Source organism: Cyclopterus lumpus, chromosome 21, assembly GCF_009769545.1.
Source record: "Cyclopterus lumpus isolate fCycLum1 chromosome 21, fCycLum1.pri, whole genome shotgun sequence".
Taxonomy (NCBI): Eukaryota; Metazoa; Chordata; class Actinopteri; order Perciformes; family Cyclopteridae; genus Cyclopterus; species Cyclopterus lumpus.
The window spans coordinates 11,080,164-11,099,899 of NC_046986.1; the positions used below are offsets into that span (position 1 = coordinate 11,080,164).

General features: G+C 41.7%; 1 protein-coding gene across 2 annotated transcripts in view; it reads right to left on the reverse strand.

The window, feature by feature from the left end:
- Nucleotides 1-19,736, reverse strand: part of myo3b (myosin IIIB) — a 55,189-nt gene that overhangs the window by 14,152 nt on the left and 21,301 nt on the right. For both annotated transcript variants that reach the window (XM_034561438.1, XM_034561439.1), the window contains 10 exons: nucleotides 14,846-14,925; nucleotides 14,034-14,054; nucleotides 12,869-12,946; nucleotides 12,068-12,273; nucleotides 9,668-9,779; nucleotides 9,380-9,542; nucleotides 8,828-8,908; nucleotides 7,361-7,448; nucleotides 6,005-6,041; nucleotides 4,983-5,106 (listed from right to left, as the gene is read on the reverse strand). In XM_034561438.1, the coding sequence (XP_034417329.1) occupies nucleotides 4,983-5,106; nucleotides 6,005-6,041; nucleotides 7,361-7,448; nucleotides 8,828-8,908; nucleotides 9,380-9,542; nucleotides 9,668-9,779; nucleotides 12,068-12,273; nucleotides 12,869-12,946; nucleotides 14,034-14,054; nucleotides 14,846-14,925 (990 nt within the window). The remainder of the gene's footprint in view (nucleotides 1-4,982; nucleotides 5,107-6,004; nucleotides 6,042-7,360; nucleotides 7,449-8,827; nucleotides 8,909-9,379; nucleotides 9,543-9,667; nucleotides 9,780-12,067; nucleotides 12,274-12,868; nucleotides 12,947-14,033; nucleotides 14,055-14,845; nucleotides 14,926-19,736) is intronic.

The following is a 19,736-nucleotide window of genomic DNA, read 5'->3' on the forward strand; positions in this document are numbered from 1 at the left end:
TGTGTTTGGTCCCTGTCAATGTTATTTGTTCGTCTGTCTGTGTCTTGTGTTGTGTGTATGTCCCCCCCTCATCTTTCCTCTCTGTTTCATGGTTCTGAGAGACTCCTTTTGTCTCAGCATATTGTTTGTAATTTGAAAGGGCACCATGTCTTGGTGCTCCGCCATCCTGTGTGATTATGCTAAATAAAAACATTTGATTGCAAAAAAAGAGAAACTTACATATTGTACTTGTTTGCTTTTTGAGATAAAGGGGGCTGGAATTCTTTTGAGATAGGTATTTCTTTCATTCTCTTTCATTCTCAAAGAGCAGCAGATGACTCATTTTACATCTCTAAATACCACTTTAAAAACCCTCGAAAATCAAAATGCTCTTCAGAAACAACATAAAAGAGCTGCTAAAAGGGATTTTTAGTGGAATACATTAGAGATGTATCGATTTACTTCCCAAATCACGTGCTGCAATCACCTGACTTCTCCCAGACCACAGAGAACCACTTGGGCTTTGTTTATTCAGATGGAGGGAGCAGAGGCACCAAAAGGCATGGATTATAAGGAAAAATCATCAGCAGGGGCCTTTGATGTCTAAATGAGGCATGTGCAACCCCACCCCACACAAACACACACACACATGCACACTAACGCAGACATAATTCCTCCGTTGCATACGAAGACTCCAAACAGATAACTGAAGTTAAAAAGGATTTCAAGAACTTTTCATGACTGCTGAGATTTATTGACACTCTCGGCATTTTGAACATCTAGCAACTAATGTGCTTTAAATTATGAGACAAACTGGTCAAGAACCACAGATAATGTTGGAAAAGAGTAGTTTCACTGTTTTCACTAATGGAACAGCGGATGTTGTTACTTAATTTTTACACTGAAATCAATCATTTCCCCAGAAAGCAGATTTGGAACTTTAAATCCGAAAGAAATGTTTGCGTTGAGGACAAATATCTGAACTTTGTGGAGGTTATTTATTTGTCACAGACATAACACATGTTATTTATAACCGTGACCTAGCAGGATAAATAAAAAGTAAGTAGCAAGGAGGGATATGTGAATTACAAGAAAACCAGGCTAGAAATAGATTAAATATGTAAACTTTCCCTTGTAATTTAATTTCGATAAAAAATGTAACTATATCAAATTGTATTCTGTCCACAGAAATAACACACTGATATGGGTTTGTGTTTCCGAAAAAAGTTTGTTTTAAACTACATCAAATGAGTCAATCCTTACGAAATTACAGAGAACTTGGAGTATCATTTTTTTCCACCTAAATTTTACGTCTCAGGAGATTATTCTGTTGGAATTGTGATGATGAGTAGTTTGGAAGTACATCCTGTTAACTACTCCCACTGACATTAAGAGGATTACGTAGGTAGCGTCAGACAGAGGCAACTCCTTCCGTTAAGTTGAGTCTTTCCTATCCCTTCCAAATCTCTGCTGCCACTATGTCGAGCCTGTAATTTGCCTAAAACTGAAGGCATCCGGTTGAGACACTGTGAGATGTGGAGACAGACAGATCAATCAAAAGACGAGAGACAGCGAGAGGGTGGGAGCGTATTTGTCTAGAGAACATGGAGAGGGTGGATCATTTGTCTAGCAGATGCATGTTGATACGGTGATGCTGATGCTCCTTTGAAAGAGGTGGTGGTGGTGATTCGTGGAGCAGCACCTGGTGGCTGCAAACCTTGTGGGAGGAAATGTGGGAAGACGTTTAAGGGCTGAGGGAGGGAGCGAGAAAAGAGGAAAGTGAGATGTTTTAGTGAGTGTGGGTTTGACCTCAGTGTGGTTAAAACTGCGTCCACATTTCCAATGAACTCTCCCAGCTGCAGCTATAAAGCCCAGAGAGAGCTCAGGGCTACAAACAAAATCAATTATTATTGACTGTACCATGTTATGCACTGGGGGGAGATAACTATAACCAATAAGTCAACATGAACTTCAACTATTCTGTGCACCCTTTTCATTTTTCTCTTTTCTCATCCCTTCCAAAGACCAGGTTAACTATCTTCCAAGGCTCAGAGGTAATTGGTCTCTGTGTTGTGGCTCCACTTTATCGCTGCCTCTCTCTTGACATGTATGTTTACCGCAACTATAATCTTCAAAAAGCCTGTTAACATAAGTAGCTCAGCTTTCATAAACCATAAAGTCAGCTCTGACTGATCCTCAGCACCATCCTGTTTACCACGCCGAGGAGCATAAGCAGCACTCTGATCATATCTGCTGTTTGCTAGCAAAGGCTTTCTTTTTGCACACGCCTCTGTGACTCATTTGAAAACACGTTGTATTAATATTCAGGTTCGGGAGACAGGTGACAAGAGGTGACATCGTCTTGGGTGTGCGGCTTACATGACTTCGCTGTGTATGTTCAACTTTTTCTCTGACAAAACATGGGGAATCAAAGGTTAGTGCTGCAGACATCTGAGTGCGCCTGGAGTACAAAGTTCTTTAATGCTCTCTTTCCACCAGAAAATGCAACTCTGCAGGGATTTTGCTAAAGAGTGAGAATAGCTGCCTCGCCTGCTGTCAGATTTATAGTGAAACAGACACATAACCAAATCATCTCACTCCCTAATCTGCTTTGTTTCACACATGAGAGAACTGGGCTGAGCGCAACACTAGGCTTTGTTAAATCACTTAGAAAAGACCCGACGTCCGTCAAACACATTGAGAGCTTCCAGGTCACGCCCCGGTGTTTTGGCATTAATGGGAGCCGAGTGTGTACGAGTGTGTGTGTGTGTGTGTGTGTGTGTGTGTGTGTGTGTGTGTGTGTGTGTGTGTCTGGAGGGGTGGTGTAATTCGATTTCCATGGTTAATTTTCTGGTTTTCTCCACTGGTGTCCTGAAACACTCCAGGTCGAGCTCCAGCCCGAGAGAACCGATGTGATCACCAGAGGCGACAGCAGGAGGAGACACAGGAAGGAGCCTGGTCTCCAAACATCTGGCAGGGCAAGGCTTCCATGACTCGCTCAACCTCGGGATGAAAAAAAAGACTCTCAGATCTGCGGGGATCAAAGTGTGCCCTGGATGCCTGAGCCACCATGGCCTCCCTCAACATATTCAAATGGGGTTTCCTGAAAGAAGACGGAGCCACAAGCAGACCTTGCAACATAAACGAGGCAGGAAAATGGGCGACTGTGAATACCTGAAAATCTCTGTGCTCTCCACATAAAATAAGCCCATGGCGGAAGAGGAAGAGGATTTTCTTTTTGTCAGGGCATTTAAATAGAATTTAACTCCACTGTCAGATATGAAATGTTATTCATGTGCCCAAGGCTAATTTACCCAGTAGAGATACCTGTCAATTAACCTAATAACAAAAAGAAGTCTGTGAGTGTTTGACTTACTGCAATAAATGATGCCAATGCGACTAAACTAGAACGTTTTCAGGTAACTAGTTTTTGGTTTCAGGTGGTTCCCAACCTGGAGGTCAGAATCCCCCAGTGGGTCCCCAAGATAATTCATTGCAACAACCATCTTCTTACCAACTTGAGTCATTAAATTCCTCTATTTCTAACAACTATTTTCTGGTGCATTTTTTCAATGTTGTAAATTAAATTAATTTAATTTTTAGTTTATTTTTTCTTTAACCAGCAACCTGAATTATTATGTAGATAAATACCCTAATTTCTTGAAAATCCCTGTAAGAACAAGTTGATTTTTCTCGGAAAGGTTGAAATGGTCTTTGAAATTAATTTAGGTTGGATCGCTTTCTATAGTTATAATTTATAGTTTCATATTTTTGCTATTCCTATTAGTCATTACCACACTGAGGCCACAACCCATAAAGAGAGGTTGCAAGAACACATTTGAAAAAGATGGAGATCAGTGTGCTACATTTCATGGTTCAAAAGCTCCACCTTTATTATTATATAGCAAAGAAATCATCTAAACACTGTATATTTGAGCTTTTTAAAATGAGAGGGATCCTAAGTGCAAAGGAATGTGACTTTTACACATCAAATGAAACATCCTCCTCATAGGTACAGTGTCAAACTACAAAGACATAATAAAAACAAGAAAGTAATTTGTCTGTTAGTTCAAGACTCTGTTTTAGAAAAAGACAGGAAGCTACAGTGACGCGGGACAAAACTTACTTTTGAGCAAAGTACCCACACGCTGGCATTTACTGCAACATTTCCCTCCATAATTACTCTGACATTATAAATTCATCAAACACTGCTCCCCTTCAGCAGCGGTGATGCCTGGGAGCGGGGGTCACCTGTATGCAGCATTACCGAATTAGCCACTATCTAACCCAGACCTGCTGTGGCGTGCTGACACTAATCCCAGGCCTGCTGGAGAGCCCTGTCTGTGTTACATTATCATGTCTAATCCCCGTAATCTCTCAGCCGCGCTGCTAAACGCTATTTCACCTCCGTCTCTTACCTCATACCCCTCTAATAACATTAATGAAGGGCCGGGCTCCTATTACCCAGGCTACCGCAGTGGTGGGCTGGGTGACGGCTGTAATCGGAGGCCCCCTGTGCAGCCACCCACTCAGCCTCGCAGGCAGCGGGAATTAATGTAATTCATTGCCCGGGGCAAAAAGCAGACCAAACATATGTTCAACAAATCAGGGTTTGTGTATTTTCTTGTCACCGTTACTGTGCAGGTCTATTAGAGTCATTGATGAGATCCTTAGTGAAGGGCTCGCTGTGTGGGAGAATGAAAGCTTTGAAGTGCTCATGCCACTTCGAAAGCATCCCCCCCCCCCCCCCCCCACACACACACACACACTTGCCATGAGGCATTTATGATGAGCTGACCTGCGTTATTAAAATACCGGAGAAATGATCACCCATAATGCTTCTCTCTTTTTGCTGTCAACAAAGAATGGCAGCAGAGGATTGGCTGGGATGAAAGGTTGAAAGGGGCCCCCGTATTAAAAATGGCACTTTATCCATTAAGGTGGGATTTCGGCTGTCTCTTTGTGTAATTACCTGCACCCGCCAGCTCTGTGCTCGGGCTTACCTTGTTTACACTGCATGTCTCGCAGTCTAGCTGTCTCCCTGCAAGGCTTCGTAACACTGTCTTCTGCTCTGCCTTTGTCTCTCTTGATGTCTTTCACTTGTCTGTCGAGGCTGTTGAGGCCGACCTTGAGAGAAGGAGGCGTAAATACACCCAGAAGAGCAATGTCAATGAAAGCAGCAGATAAATAGACACAAGTTAAAGCAAGCTTCGTAATGTGTTTTCTTTTTTTCTTTCAATTTAGTCATGTAGACACTGTATTCATTTATTTACAATTTGGCACTCATATAACTCAAACCCATTAATGTGCTTTGCAATGTTAATCAAATGCTAATGCAATTGCATATCCCCCTTTACGAGCCCTACCTCCTAGCAAACAGCACCACACTGACTTAATTGTGAGTGCAAAAAAACAGCTCATACAGTCTTCCTCTCATATTTAATTTGATCTTTGAATAAAAGAGCTATAGGAAAGTATTAATCTGCTTAACATTTCTAAGTACATCCAGCAAAGGATTTTGCTTTTTTAATCTTACATATGCTCAGCAGAGTTACTGGCAAAAACTGTACATTTTCCTCATTTCATCCTTTCAACATCAAATGGTGAGCAGCAAAAATTGGATCAGACTTCAAAGACTGTGATGTGCTCCAAGTCACGGAGTGGCTCTTCTATTTCACATATTGAATCCGAGCAGGATATCAAAGTGCTACCAAAGAACCTCAGGTCTTTACTAAAAAAGGGGTCTAACATCTGTAGAAAGAGGAGCGCAAAGACAAATCACCTCAGGGAAGAGCGAGCATTTATTCTCAGCCGTGAATTTCCAGCCTTTTGATTCTCTCGTTCCCGTACCACCCTGTCTTCTCCGCGGAGATGAAGGTTGGAGCAAGAGAACTCTTTTGTCTCAAGGACTCAAGAAATTCCCAAGGAATAATCTGGGTTAAAGCTGCTTTGTAGAGGAGCAGCATTTTACATACACAGCTAAAGCCGGGCAAAAGAAGATGCTCATTGATATTCGGTTACTTACATTTCCTCTATGTATGTGTTCCTTGTTGCACTTAGACCTGTGAAAGTGAGACACATTTTTAACCGACATGAACACAAACTGTCATAGAAAAACACATAGTGTTAGTAACTGTTTTTAATACATACATGTAGTAAGAGCTGCGGATGAATTGTATTTGTCTCCTTGTTTAATAGCAAAAACAATTGGTTTGTGATTATGCAATTTGCAGAGAGCGAGACAGAGACATGTTTCTCTGTGTGATCACTCATTATAAAAAAAATAAGACAACATCTACAAACACAACGTTGCACGCCAGGCGCATTCATGCTTCAAGTATAGAAAAACAAAATCTCATCCAGTTTGGACTTGGTGATGCAACTGGAGGCTCTGTTATTTGGACGCAAACACAGAATTCATGCGTGGCAGAGAGTAATGATATCAAAAGGGAAAAGAACAGCATGTAGGTGAGAACATAGATCTTACAGGATGAAAATGGGCTAGATCATGTCAAAATAAATCTATATGGAGAGATTCCAACACTGATTAAACAGAATTGTTAAGTGGAGGTTTGAAGTTTTTCTCACCAAGGAATATGATTGTAAACACGGAGAGAAAAATCCCAGATGAGGCTCCGCTTGGTTTGAGTATACAACAAGCATAACATTTTCAGATGTGTAAATCTAGTATTTTGAGTTGGAGTCTGGAGAGAGTTGCAAAGCGTTGACCAAAAAGTCACCCGAGGTTTGAACAAGGTTTGTCATGCACATGACTTGGTTTAAGATGAGCACTGATAGGCAATGACATTCTTGCTTGCTTTTTTTGGAGCTCCTGCACATAAAGAAAAAATGCATAATTTCCCTCTTGGATACATTTGGATGTGATCTCAAATCTAACATTAAGGGATTTGTAATAACTGATTTGTGTGAGTTGTGGCCCAGAGAAAAGTTAAGCACAGAGCTAAAAGCCGCCATCAACACCACGTGTGCTGCTGTTCCGTCGGTGGCTGCTCTCCTGCTTGGCACATATTTTCTTAATGACTGGCCTGCCCATATGCTGAATAAACACAAAGTCTTCAGCTCGTACATCTGGAGACCAGTGCAGCGCCCAACCCCATTTGCGGTCAGACAAGTGTGCTATATTGGTGGAAAGATATTTATTGCGTTTATAAAACTGAAAGAGGTGGTGGTTAAGGGAGGAGTTTTCTCAGCAGCCCATCCAGCAGAACTGAAAGTATCTTTCTCAATAGGCTGTCTCTAATGTTGGTCATGTTAAAAGCATTTTGTGTGTGCCAATAGAAACAATGAAGACGTAACACAAATCTAACCACAGGAAGTAAATCTTTCAATGAGAACAGACCCTTGAGGTCAAGAAGCTCACCCCATATGCTCCCCCTTGGTGGTCTTTCCTCCAGCCTCAGGGTGTCTTTGGGGTTCATGGCACCGACGCACCCGAAGGCCCCTGTAAACTGCACACGATACTCATTTCAGACATGCTCCTACATGGTCAGAAAACCTGTGATTCATCTAGACAACATGCATATAGTCCACTGAGGCAGTTATCAAATATAATTGTTGCAATTAACACAATTCCCAACGATTTATCGAAGCACTAAAACAGCTTGCGAAATGTGTTTATCATCCATATAAGGAGTGTAGTGTAGGAGAGGGAAAACACCGTGTGATTATTGAGACACATCGAGTTCAAATGGAAGGTAAACGAAGGCTGCTGACTGACTGCGTCAACCGGCTTTTGTGTTTTTCTTGTAAAATGATATGCGCAGAAAAATAAAGCTGAAGTACATTGTTGAGCTATGGTTCTATTTTGCATGGTCTAATCTGATCGATGGTGAGCATGTCCCCCAGGCCCCGCTGAGATCTGAGGCTCATACATTTGAAAGGCATCTGTTTATTTTCAGAATGCAAATGCAGCCCACCTCAAAGGCTATAAGCTGCAGAGAACATACAATGTGAATGTGCTGGAGTGCTCCGCCGGGGGGCTGAGGCCCCACTTATGTCAGGTTCAGGTCCTCCCCCCCCCCCCCCCCCGAACCCCAGCGGCCACACACAACACACACTACTCTAAGGAGAAAGACAGCAGCGACGGAGAGGCTTTCCTAACACCCAAAGCATGTTTACCCATTCTGCATCGTTATATACAAGAGCTTTAATGGAGGACATTTACACAAGGTGTGCAGGCAACTGAGATGCTCCATGTGCCAGATGAGGGCAGCCCCTAGGAGAGCCGGGGGAAACAATGCCAAATCTCCTCCCCCTGCCCTCCTCTCTCCTGCCCCTTTTGGCACCCTTCTTGTCCTCCAGTGAGAGGCTCCAAGGAGGGGGGTCGGTTGGGGGGACCCGGGAAGGTTAATGTGCCCACTTTGATCTTCGTCAAGGCACACTGAGTAAGAATTAATTTACATTTCAGATGAAAAGGTTGACAGTATAAAAAGGCATCTTGTTTCTGGTATGTGAGAGCTGTGTAATAGGCCAGGAATTTGAGAGAGGAAGTCGTGAGGAAACAGAAGGGATAAGCCCCTCTCTTGCCTTTACTGGGAAAGAGATGAAAGGAAAAAGGATCTCAGTATGCACTGTTCTTCTGAAACATGGGGACCAAATGCTGCACAAACTTTCAAAAGCTTTTCTGTATGCATTATTAATTAATTATTACTGTTTCGTAGGCCACTCATTGAGATCAAAAAGGTGTTTCACAAAGAAGTAAGGTTTTCAGGCCCTTTTCCTTTTGAAAATGCAGGAAAAGGGTGGCGTGTGGACACGTGAGAAATTCCAGTAGTCTGCACTTGAATATATGACGAACCTCAGAAGAAAAATGTAAACATTTCTTTACCTGACTGAATGCGGATTGCGGCCTCTTGCCGCTCTTTTTTTATCTGCTTGAGGTTCTGCCGAGCAACATGGCCCCTCCAGGCTAGGGGAAGAGAAAGAGGCAGTGTGTGTGCGTGTCTGTGTGTGTGTGTGTGTGTGTGTGTGTGTGTGTGTGTGTGTGTGTGTGTGTGCGCGCACGAGATTGCTGACCTGCCTCTGTGAAACACAATAGACTGCACATACTACACAAGATCCCACTTCAAAACACTGCTAAACCAGGTGGCAGAGGGATGGATCCCTTTGAACTCTCTGAAGTCTTATTGTCTGCTCTGAAGCATTGCTCCTAACCTTTGTAGGTCAAGCTGTGGTTATTAAACTCGTCTTTTTTTAATGGAGACTCACCGGCACATAATAGACCAGAGGTCATTAAGAAACCAGCGGTAAGATTCACATTAAATGTGCACCTGTTTCATCCAGACATGATCAAAGAATACATCAGGATTTGCATTCTTAGTTTGACTTAAGTTTGAACAATTATTTTCATCTGTTTACTGTTTAATTAAGACTAGTGTACCTGACTGGATGATGATGGCCCCGCGATTTCTCTTCTTCTTCTGTTTTCGGTAACGTCGGGCGCCAAGCCAGCCTTTAGTGTACGCTTGCATCACCACCACCCGAGCTATCACCTCCCTCAGCAGCAGGTTGAGCTGCTCCACGTGGTGGTACTTCAGGAAAACCTAACCAGACGTTTAGGGGAGAACATCCCAGTAGGTCAGTCTAGATCGGTCTACTGAGTCTAATAAGTGAAGTGTATAATACAAACACTGATTTCTTTATTGTTTTGGTGTAATAATGACATTACCTTTGTCTTCCCGAGCATCCAGGATTCCAGTTTGGCCCGCACCAGTATTGCAACAACGTTCTCTTTGTTGGTCTTTGGCATCTGGTGAGCCCGAAATGCCAGGTAGTAATATCTATGAGAGCAGGCAGAAGGGGAAACAATTACATATTTGATCGAATGTAGTTATAGCACTTAGAGTCGATATGAGCCAATATGATGTAAAGAAGATTTTGTGTTCAGAAAATGAAACCAAAACCAAAAAGACTCCGCCAAAGATAAGAATACTTTTTGAGGGTTAATCGGGCCGCTCTCGATCAAAGACATTCACGACTAACACTGATGCAATTTTGTCAACTAATTGATTTTTTGATTAAATAAAGTTTCTCCAAAAAAGAATCACAGAAAACACCACTTTTTCATAAGTTTCTTATGAATAGGAATACATAATAAACATTCAGCTTGAAGAAAGTCATAAAAAACGATAAATCAACTGACGAAATCTTCGTGGACTTTTAGTCGACTAACGGGACAACAATACCCGGGTGGTTGTGTCATCTTTTCGGACACCATTTTGGTGGAAATTGATCCATAAAACACAAAGACGATGTGTCGAGAAAAATGGACCACGTTGTTAAAAAGAACAACCAGACATCAGTATCGATAATAGATTACTGCTTGTTTTCAATAAAATACCTTTGTCTCATCTAACTCAAAAGATAGTAAATCAATTTGTTTGTTTTACATTTTATTCTACTTCTACTTTTGTATCCTTTAAGATAACTCCAAAAGTTAATCTACAGATATGTTGGTCACACTGTCAGAACTGATGACAAACAGGCAGCTCCTCTTCACTAAATGCCAACATTTTAAAAGTAGTTTAATCCAACATTGGGGAAGAAGAGAGATTAGAAATCTTTGCATCTTTTTTCACACAGCTACTATAAGCATCATCATAGCAGGAAAACGGCCTGCTCAGTGAGTCTGACTGAGACCTGAGCCTTCAACAGAGGCCCTTTGTGGGAGCTTTCCTCGTCTCTTATTTCAATGGCCACAGAAGATGCCCATCAGCCCAGGCCTATCAGTGTTCATCAGCTCAACTGCATGTTTATCGCTCATATGGTCCAGATCCGTCCACTGATCCTCTTGTTGTAGTTTACAAAATACCAGTGTAGGACAAAGGGACTCTAACTGTTTGCCCAGGGACACGAAACTCCAAAACGACTGGTTCATCTCTTGTGTTATGGCGTTGGTCAAAAAGAAGAACAACAAGAAGAAAAACTTCTTTGAACTCCCCTTCCTGGCTCAGTCTACAGCCTTTCATTCTAATTCCTGTTGATACCTGTTATTTCTTTGATGGTAAATACAAAGCACTGCTTGGCAACATCAGACGAGCCTTTGATATGAGAGCACAAATTTAAATCAGTTTTCAGTAAAGGTGCAGTTTAGCAGTTCAGGTCTGTCTGTATGATTTCAGCCTGGCTCAGGTAGGATCATATGGATTCAATAGCAAAGTTAAAATGTAGTCTGAAGTGGTAATACACCCGCTCATTCACACACACTTAGTGCACAGGTGTTGTGGGTTAGGTTTTTGATGATAACACTATTTAATATCGGGACCAAAAGTAGGACATTCAAAATGTTAGGTCACCAAAATGAACCACAATTTTTAAAACTTCCCTAAAGCAGGGAGACTAACCAGTAATCTCAAACTTGTTTTCCCCTACAGGCCACAAGCCCAAGTTAATTAAATTGATATCATCAAGTCTTCACATTAGGAAAGTTGATCAAACACAAGTTTCCTTACATTTTACAAAATATTTCCCTGAACAGGGCTGAGGTTGAGGTTTACACTGGTTAAATGTAGGGTTGGACATTTGAACAGGAGTGCATATCACTTTTTAACATTATTTTTAACGTTATCAGGTCCTGTCCCACATTTCTATAAACAAAAACAAAAAAACAACACCCTTACGTAAAGTCCCCCTAATGATGAAATCCTTTTAATTGTGTTCTAATGTAATACCAATGGGACACGAGACAGAGACTACATTTGAGTTTTTCACAGTACACCCGAGTTTCAGAACAAACTCTTTATGCATAGTAAAAAGAAAACCATTAAAATGCATCACCCCTTATAATCACAGTTCCTCCCCGTTTTAATTTCATCCATATTTTCTAGACTAGAATATCCACCCAGTTAAAAAAAGTGGTAGGATTTTGTCTCGCACTATCACTAATGACTGCCAATTAGTCAGCCCCTTGCTCTGCTTAGCTTGTACCCCTACCTAATTAAAGAACCCGTGTTTCTGTGTGACGCAGAGCACGGCTCACTTGTTCCGCACCATCTCTGGGGTTGTGTCGGCGCTCCACGTGTGCGTGCTGCAGAGTGGAGCGTGCCTGTCACACACACACCGCTCTCACCTGTGGACAAACTCTTCAAACAGGATGCGGTGGGAGTAGCCCTGCCGACGGATGTTCACAGTCTCCAGGATCCCAGTGTAGCGCAGCTGCACCATCACCCTCTCCTTGCAGAAGCGCAGCGCCTGCCTGTCATCGTTGGGTTTGATGCAGCGCACAAAGTGTGGCTGACCCACCACCATCTTAGACAGCAAGTCCATCAGGGAGTACTGTAGACAGAACAAGGCAAGAACAAAGAACAGTTATCATATGAAATAACATCATCACAGTTCTATTATAAAGATTTTCACTTCCAACGTCAAGAATCAAAAATTATTTTGATAACAGAATTGAAGCTGAATAGTAATGTGCAGTATTAATCAATCCCAACAGGATCTGGCAGTCGTTGGTAATTCATGAATAGTTAAAATAAGTCTAATTTGAATGAACTGCTAACAACAGCTCGTTACAGGCTCTGCCAAACTCCAAAAAGTCACAACCTGTTTGTGAATTCTTTCTTACGTTCAGGATTTGAGTCATTTTTACAAACAGGCAAAAATGTGTGACTATTTCATTTCATACATGAGTAGTACACACATGAAATATATTAATATTTAAAACTCATCAAACAGAAATAGAGACATATGATTCAACCAACATCAATGGATTTAGGCTTGTATATTCTCACAATGTAATTGTGTTGTTATTAACAGATTTCTGTGCTTTTTTCTTCTGATGTCATAACAACGAAGACATTTAGTTGTCGATACCAATACCAGTACCGTAAATTCCACAACTCTATGTACCAAAATAAAAAATACCTACACGGAAATAGGAAGCTACAGTCTGTCTCCTCATGTTGGTGGTTTCTTCTGGGTGGCGCATCATCTCCATGGTGTCCACCTGAACACAAACATCCACAATGAACAAACAGGCCGTACTCAGGCCAACAGCATCACTGCCAAAGCAGTAGATTACAATGAGATTCGGTTTGTTTGCAACCCGACATCCTCGGCGGGGCCTTGTGGAGATAAAGGTGTCATTACAGCAGGTCTCCTTCCTCCAAATGGCCCAGTTGGGAATACACAGCTGTACTAACTGTGCCGTCTGTAAAACGTAGCCCCGTAAACACTTAAAGCTAACAATCTAGAGAATAATTCTGCACTGCTGTGGGGCACGGGAAAATTGCAGAGCATTCTGAGTAATGAGACCAGCCGTCACCAAGCAGACAGCCATCCCGACGACGGATTAACCAGGACACAATATAAGCTTTTTAATGGCCTTCGCAGTTCATGGCTTCATCAAAATTAATGATGCAATAGATATTTTATGGTAAGTCTACGTAGCAAAGTGCATATCTTAATTCTCTATTCCGCACTAGTGCAGAGAAGGAAAGGTACGTCAAACGTAAACCGAGTGACACGGAATGAGGAATCGGATGCCTGACAGCAGATCACACAGAAGTACTAACGGTTATCTCACTTCCACTGGGCTAACAACCGCCACACTGCTTTAATCTGGTCGCGCGGGTAACTTTTTGTAAGTATCAGCTTGTGTCAACTTTCCCCAACTCGGATTGAGAGCATGACGGCGGCATACATATTACATCAATCACCCTGATTTGTTAAAAGAAGCCCCTTCTTGTTCAAAAATAACCACGGAGGTTCTTATCGGCAAAGTTCAACAAAGTTTCTCCACAGTTATCTTGGCCTGTGTTTGTGTCACACACCAAGTAGTTCTATACATCTAAAATGACAAATCGCAAGAGCATTTCTTTACGTTGATAAGTGTGGCTACGTGAAAAAAAAGTTCAAAAGAAATCATTTACATTTTCCAAAACCAGAATGTGATTGATGTCAGAGAAGTGAAGCTGCACACGTTTCAAAAGATAGTGAAAAGTTTGAATTTGGATTACAATCACGATTCCCGTAACTTGGGACTGGTCTATGATTTAGTATCATATTTAGATTTGTTTCAAAATAAGTCTTACCTTCAATAGGTATTTGGGAGACTTTGAGTGCGGCACATGTTGGCGAATTACATGGAAATAAAGGAAGAGAGAAGAGGAAAGACAAGAAGCTGAAATACATACACCTTTCAGGGGTTTCCACTGTAAATCATAAGGTGAATTATTTGTATTCCTTTTTTTAAACAGAGAGAACAATCACAAATCATTCCAAAATGGACAAAGATTTGTTTTCAATTTTATATCTTTCAGTCAAAATGATTTGACCAAATGACTCCTCTTAAACAAAGTGAAATAGACCCAATGAAATTAAACGGATCATGTGAAAGTCAAAGAGTGAGAAAAGTTAAAAGTCCTCGCTATCAATAAACGTTCTGGCTGACTTCCTGGTGCTAAAACACATTGTAGTGTGTATGTAGAGCCTCAGTAAGAACACGATTAATAAACAATATTGGGAGCAAACATTTTCATTGTGCTTCTTAGTAAAGCCTTAGTGTTGCGACATAAAGTTACTGTGGAATATTAGACTCATGAAACTGTTGATGCAGTTATTCCGGATGATTTGAGAAGACCTACAGTTACTTTAGTGCCCATTAACAACAAAACAACAATAGCCGATGAGTTTGAAAACTACTTCCATGCCGTAGAAAACAAATGCCAGATGGTGATGCCGCATCACCACAAGCAAGACAGCAAACATAACAGGGTAGTCAATTAATATGGCCATGCTTCACAGCACAAGTTTTTACTGGGTTTCTTATGGCGCGGTGCCTGTGAGCAACAAATAAAAAAACATGATGTTCTCGGATCTGATGATTTGTGCCACAGGAGCTCACCTTGGTGCGTCCTGACCCGAGCTGCGCTGGCAGAGACCTGGAGGCAGCAGTGACCCGCGCTCTGGAAGTTGCCAGATTTCCTGTTCAAAACCCACCCATAAAAAACATTCATGAGTCGTCACGTCAGGTCTGATTTAAAGCTCAGAAAAAGTCGGAACAGTCGTGTGAAACACAGGGAATTGGTTATTATTATTATGAACTATCAAACATGGAAAAAAGTTAGAAAGGAAAACAAAGATAAACAGCTGCACTACTATGTTAACATTAATGGTCATACTGCAGCACAATATATAAAAGACAGTTCAGAAGGAGCCTAAATCTGAGCTAAGTCGATACACTCAGGAGTGCAGCTGCGTGCAAAGCAGTCCAACAGCCCCACACACAGAGGAAAGGATATGAACATCGCATATGCAAGACAGTCTGAACATTTCAAAGTTTCTGCACAAGATGTCCAAATGTTTTCTCTGGCTATATCTTCAGAGGCTAAACTGTGATTAATAGCAGTGAAAGAAGCCTTTGAAGCAGGATTGGTGACATCAAAGTCCTAATCCATGGGTGGCAGGATTTTTATAATGAGTGGGAAGTATCTTAACACATTTCAAAGGGTTTACTCCATGAATAAACAATAGCTGCACAGATGTGCCACACACACCTTTAGAAAAATACGTCTGCAGACACAGGAGGCAGCATTACCCAAGCAGCCGTGTATGGCAAGGAGGAAAACCTTTGTAAGTTTTTTAAGATAAAGCTGAAGTGACAGGCCAACAATTGTTCTAGATTTTCTACCGCACATCGACGAACTCCCAAAATGCAAATGTGTAGTCGGCTTCTGCTATATAATTTCAAGACTCACGTCAGTTGTTGAGGACATGGTCTGACAACGAGCCAAAAACTTAAACACCGGATCAGCGCCTGCCTTTCTCAGATGACTGGAATATCAAGTGTGTATTAGAAGCATCAATCAAGCCCTGAAGAGATCAAAATCAATTTATGAAGGATTAATTAACAACCAGACCACTTCTAACTTTAGACAAAGAACGCCATTCTTGTGCCAAAGGTTTTAAAGGGATCCAAAGCAATGTAGTGTCTCATGGGCCGAGCACACAGGCGCACACACACACACACACAAACACACACAAACACACACACACACACACACACACACACACACACACACACACACACACACACACACACACACACACACACACACACACACACAGAGAGCTGTAGTCAAAACAGGCCAAAACATATGATGTGAGAGAACTTCAAAGGGACTCAAACAGTCTTTTAAGCTAGAGATGATACCGCTTTTAGCATTTGACAGATATCTGCTAATTTTTATTTATTTATCTATTCATTTATTTATTCTGCCATTAATACATTTTGCGTTGGGTAAACAAACTAAATACAAGATATTCTGTCACATTAAAATATGCACTTTCATGTCCGTTAATAATGTGCTCAAAGAGTATCCACAGGTTCGGAATCTCAACCTAAAAATAGAAGAAAGGAAAGTGTAAATTATGATGAAAATATAAGCAGTTAATTGCTCATTATGAACACATGTTTGTGAGAAGGCCTTGCGTTTAGGATCACAGGGACAGATTTTACATCCTCAAAACGCCCCTTCGGCACAATCAAGAAAAACAACAACAAAAAACACCAAAAAGTATGATCTTTGAGAACAGGAGCTGTTAAACTGTGTCGGGTATATTACCAGCACACAGGCAGGCAGGGCCCCGCTCCAATTAGCCCAGAGTAAAGCTGGATGGATTAATTGGAGTGGGTCTTGTGCAAATGAAGTGCGCTCTCTCCTCTCCCCATTAGTGCTGCTGGGCCAGATCATCTGAGCACATTTGTCATGATGAATTAGCGGCTGCGAGTGGAACGAGCTCACGGAGTGTCGCTGTGCTTTCACGCCTCTCACTTCCATGACACCATCAAGGGGAGATGAAGGGGCTGCGCCGCGATGAGAGAAACTATGACAGTTGTACCTAAGCCTTGCAAATGGACACTCGCTGCTTTCTTCATGTATTCCTTGGCGGGTTGTATTAATTCATTCTTCTGGCGGGTTTCATACCCCCTCCTGACTAGATGATTAGAGCATGGGTTAATAGTCAGCATCCTCAAAGATTTCTGTCTCCTGAGACATGAAACCAAGGGAACACCTGTGATGTCCAGCCTGAAAGAAGACCTTCTAATTTAGATACAGCGGGGAACTTGTCTAATGATGTGGATTATAATTATTCAAACACAGAGACGAGCAAGAAAAGGGAAGATTTATACTTTGACAGTGGATTCAGTAAAAAAAAAAAGAAGGTCGCCTATGTTTTAAGTTCCAGCTTGAGGCAGTTTTAAATAGATATATGATGAAGATAAAAGCACAGAGAAAAAGAGTTCTATATAAAAGCTTAATAATTACAAGAGGAGCAGGTGAGGGGAATATTTCCCATCAGGTCATTCAGTCTTGAGAAACAGGCGGTGTAGGAGCGACCCACTGATCGTTTCTACTTCACGCACATTGCTCTTGGCACGCACTTCCAGGACAAACACAAAGTGAGGCAGAGCAGTGTGTGTGTGTGTGTGTGTGTGTGTGTGTGTGTGTGTTGAGGTGGGGGGTGCGGGGGGTGGGGGCAAAAAGAAAAAAAGCCTCCCTTGGCATCTGTGCGTTCACTTTGAAAATTAAGCCCAGCAAGAATCCTGTAGAAAAAAAAAAAAAAAAAAAAAAAAAAACTCAAGCTGGCAGTTGTATTGGGGTTCTATTGACAAGAATAGTCAATGTGCTTGGGATTAAAAAGCAATCCCGCGTTCAATATGACACCTCCATGCACGCTTTTATGAGTGCCAGTGTGCGTCTTGTACTTCAGAAGCTGTGGATCGAGCTGTCGACACGGGGGACAATCAAAGTTGTAAGAGAGAGCAGCCGTACTGAGCTGAGTGAGCAGAGGCTTGCTAGATATCTCCGCCGCTCTCCCGCTCTCTTTTTGAAAACATGTGATCTAGAAACTCAACTCAGCACCCAAGCAAATGAGATTAAAGCACCCATAACCCCCGCCACCCTCCCCACCCTCCATAACCACCACCGTTTATGCCTAGAGATGGCTCCGGGGGCTGTTGATTTAAATGCCATCCACTACTGTCAGAGCAGATCAATCATAAAAAGCATGGTGTAATTGGCTTTTAGTGACACAACACAGTGTTGCATTTATCAAAGGATGTTGTACCATGTGATTTAAGAAAACTGGCTCCTCGCTATCGATGTGCGGGGCCGTCAAAAAAACACACTGCTGACTCAAAACATTCTCCAATTCCACGATTAGGGGAGAAATCGAACAAAAGTACGACTGAGTTTCCTCTTTTGGTAGCGAGAGTGTGTGGAAGTCTAGTGAAAGAAAGCCTGTGGTGTCTGCCCACTGGGATGAAAAAGGCTTCCACTGGGAGAGAACAAAGGGCCAAATGTGTCATATCGCTGGGAGAGGCCTGTCATTCCTACACAGGAGGATCTCCTGACATGAAGAGAGACAGACGGAGATGCAGAGGACGGCAGAACTGCAACTGTGGCTTCACGTGAAGATGTAAAAGTCGATGCCAATTGTTCAGTAGATAGGATGGACTTGAACTTTTAACCCCGATGTCTCACAGGAGAATATTGTGGCGCTTGTTTTGTTAACTCACCCAGTGTTAACGTTGTAAAATATGAGCAAGAATTGTGAGACCTGAGATTGAGGACAACCGTTATTGTAAAATAAAATTCAGCCAAATTATTTAACTGAAGTAAAAGTAGAAATACAACAATATAAAAATACTGCATGTGAAATATTTTGTATTAGCAGCAAAATGTCAGTGTTATGTCATGTTAAATTATTATTATTACTGACGCATTACTACATTTATAGTAGCAGATCAAGGCAAATCTGATTTCACGACTCAAATCATTTAACTACAACTAAAAAACAAGCACCTCTAAAGTACAGTATTTTAGTAAATCTACCTCTGCAAGCAAATATTAAAGTCACATACATTCACAATATCCAGCTTTCCTCCTTAATGAGACAGCTTTAAGTCATGGTTGTCTGCACACAGATTAACTATTAAAATAAAGTATAAATTCAAAACATTTCAAAGAGCATATTTCTGCCTGTTACATTTTTTTACAAAGCAGCTGGAAATATGTCAAATTAAGTCACCATATGAATTCATCTTAAATTAGGAGAACTACTACATTCCAGGTGTGAAATATTTGATGCTCCATGCAAATCAGACTTAGTAAAATACATCAGCAGCTACAGCTTGTAAGTTGAATCACATGAATATTTCAAATGCTCAGCTGGCCTGCATACTAATAATTCAACATGACAACAAATTGCACGAGTGAAGTGCAGCTCAAACATTAACAGTATTTCTTTTCTACATATAGCACACATTATAAATGGTTATAAACCCTGGCATAGATGACATATTCCAATCCAGTGTCTGTGAACTTTTCACAACACACACATCACTCTGCACATCCTCCATTTTCATCGTGCTCTGACAAAGGACCGGCAGTCTTGAGGTGCTGTGTGTGTGTGTGTGTGTGTGTGTGTGTGTGTGTGTGTGTGTGTGTGTGTGTGTGTGTGTGTGTGTGTGTGTGTGTGTGCAGATGTGCCAGGCCGCCCTGTGGCTACACACACACACATAGTCCACACACATACACATGGACACACACACACACACACACACAAAAAGAGACTGTGACCGCAGGCTGCCCAGGCACCAGTGGGCCCTACTGAGCTCAGCCAATTCAAACACTGTGATCCCCCTGATCTGGGAAAGGCCCTGGCTCTGATGAATTTGTCCATGCAAATACATCCCATTTCCTCTGACAAAACACCACCATATGTCCAAG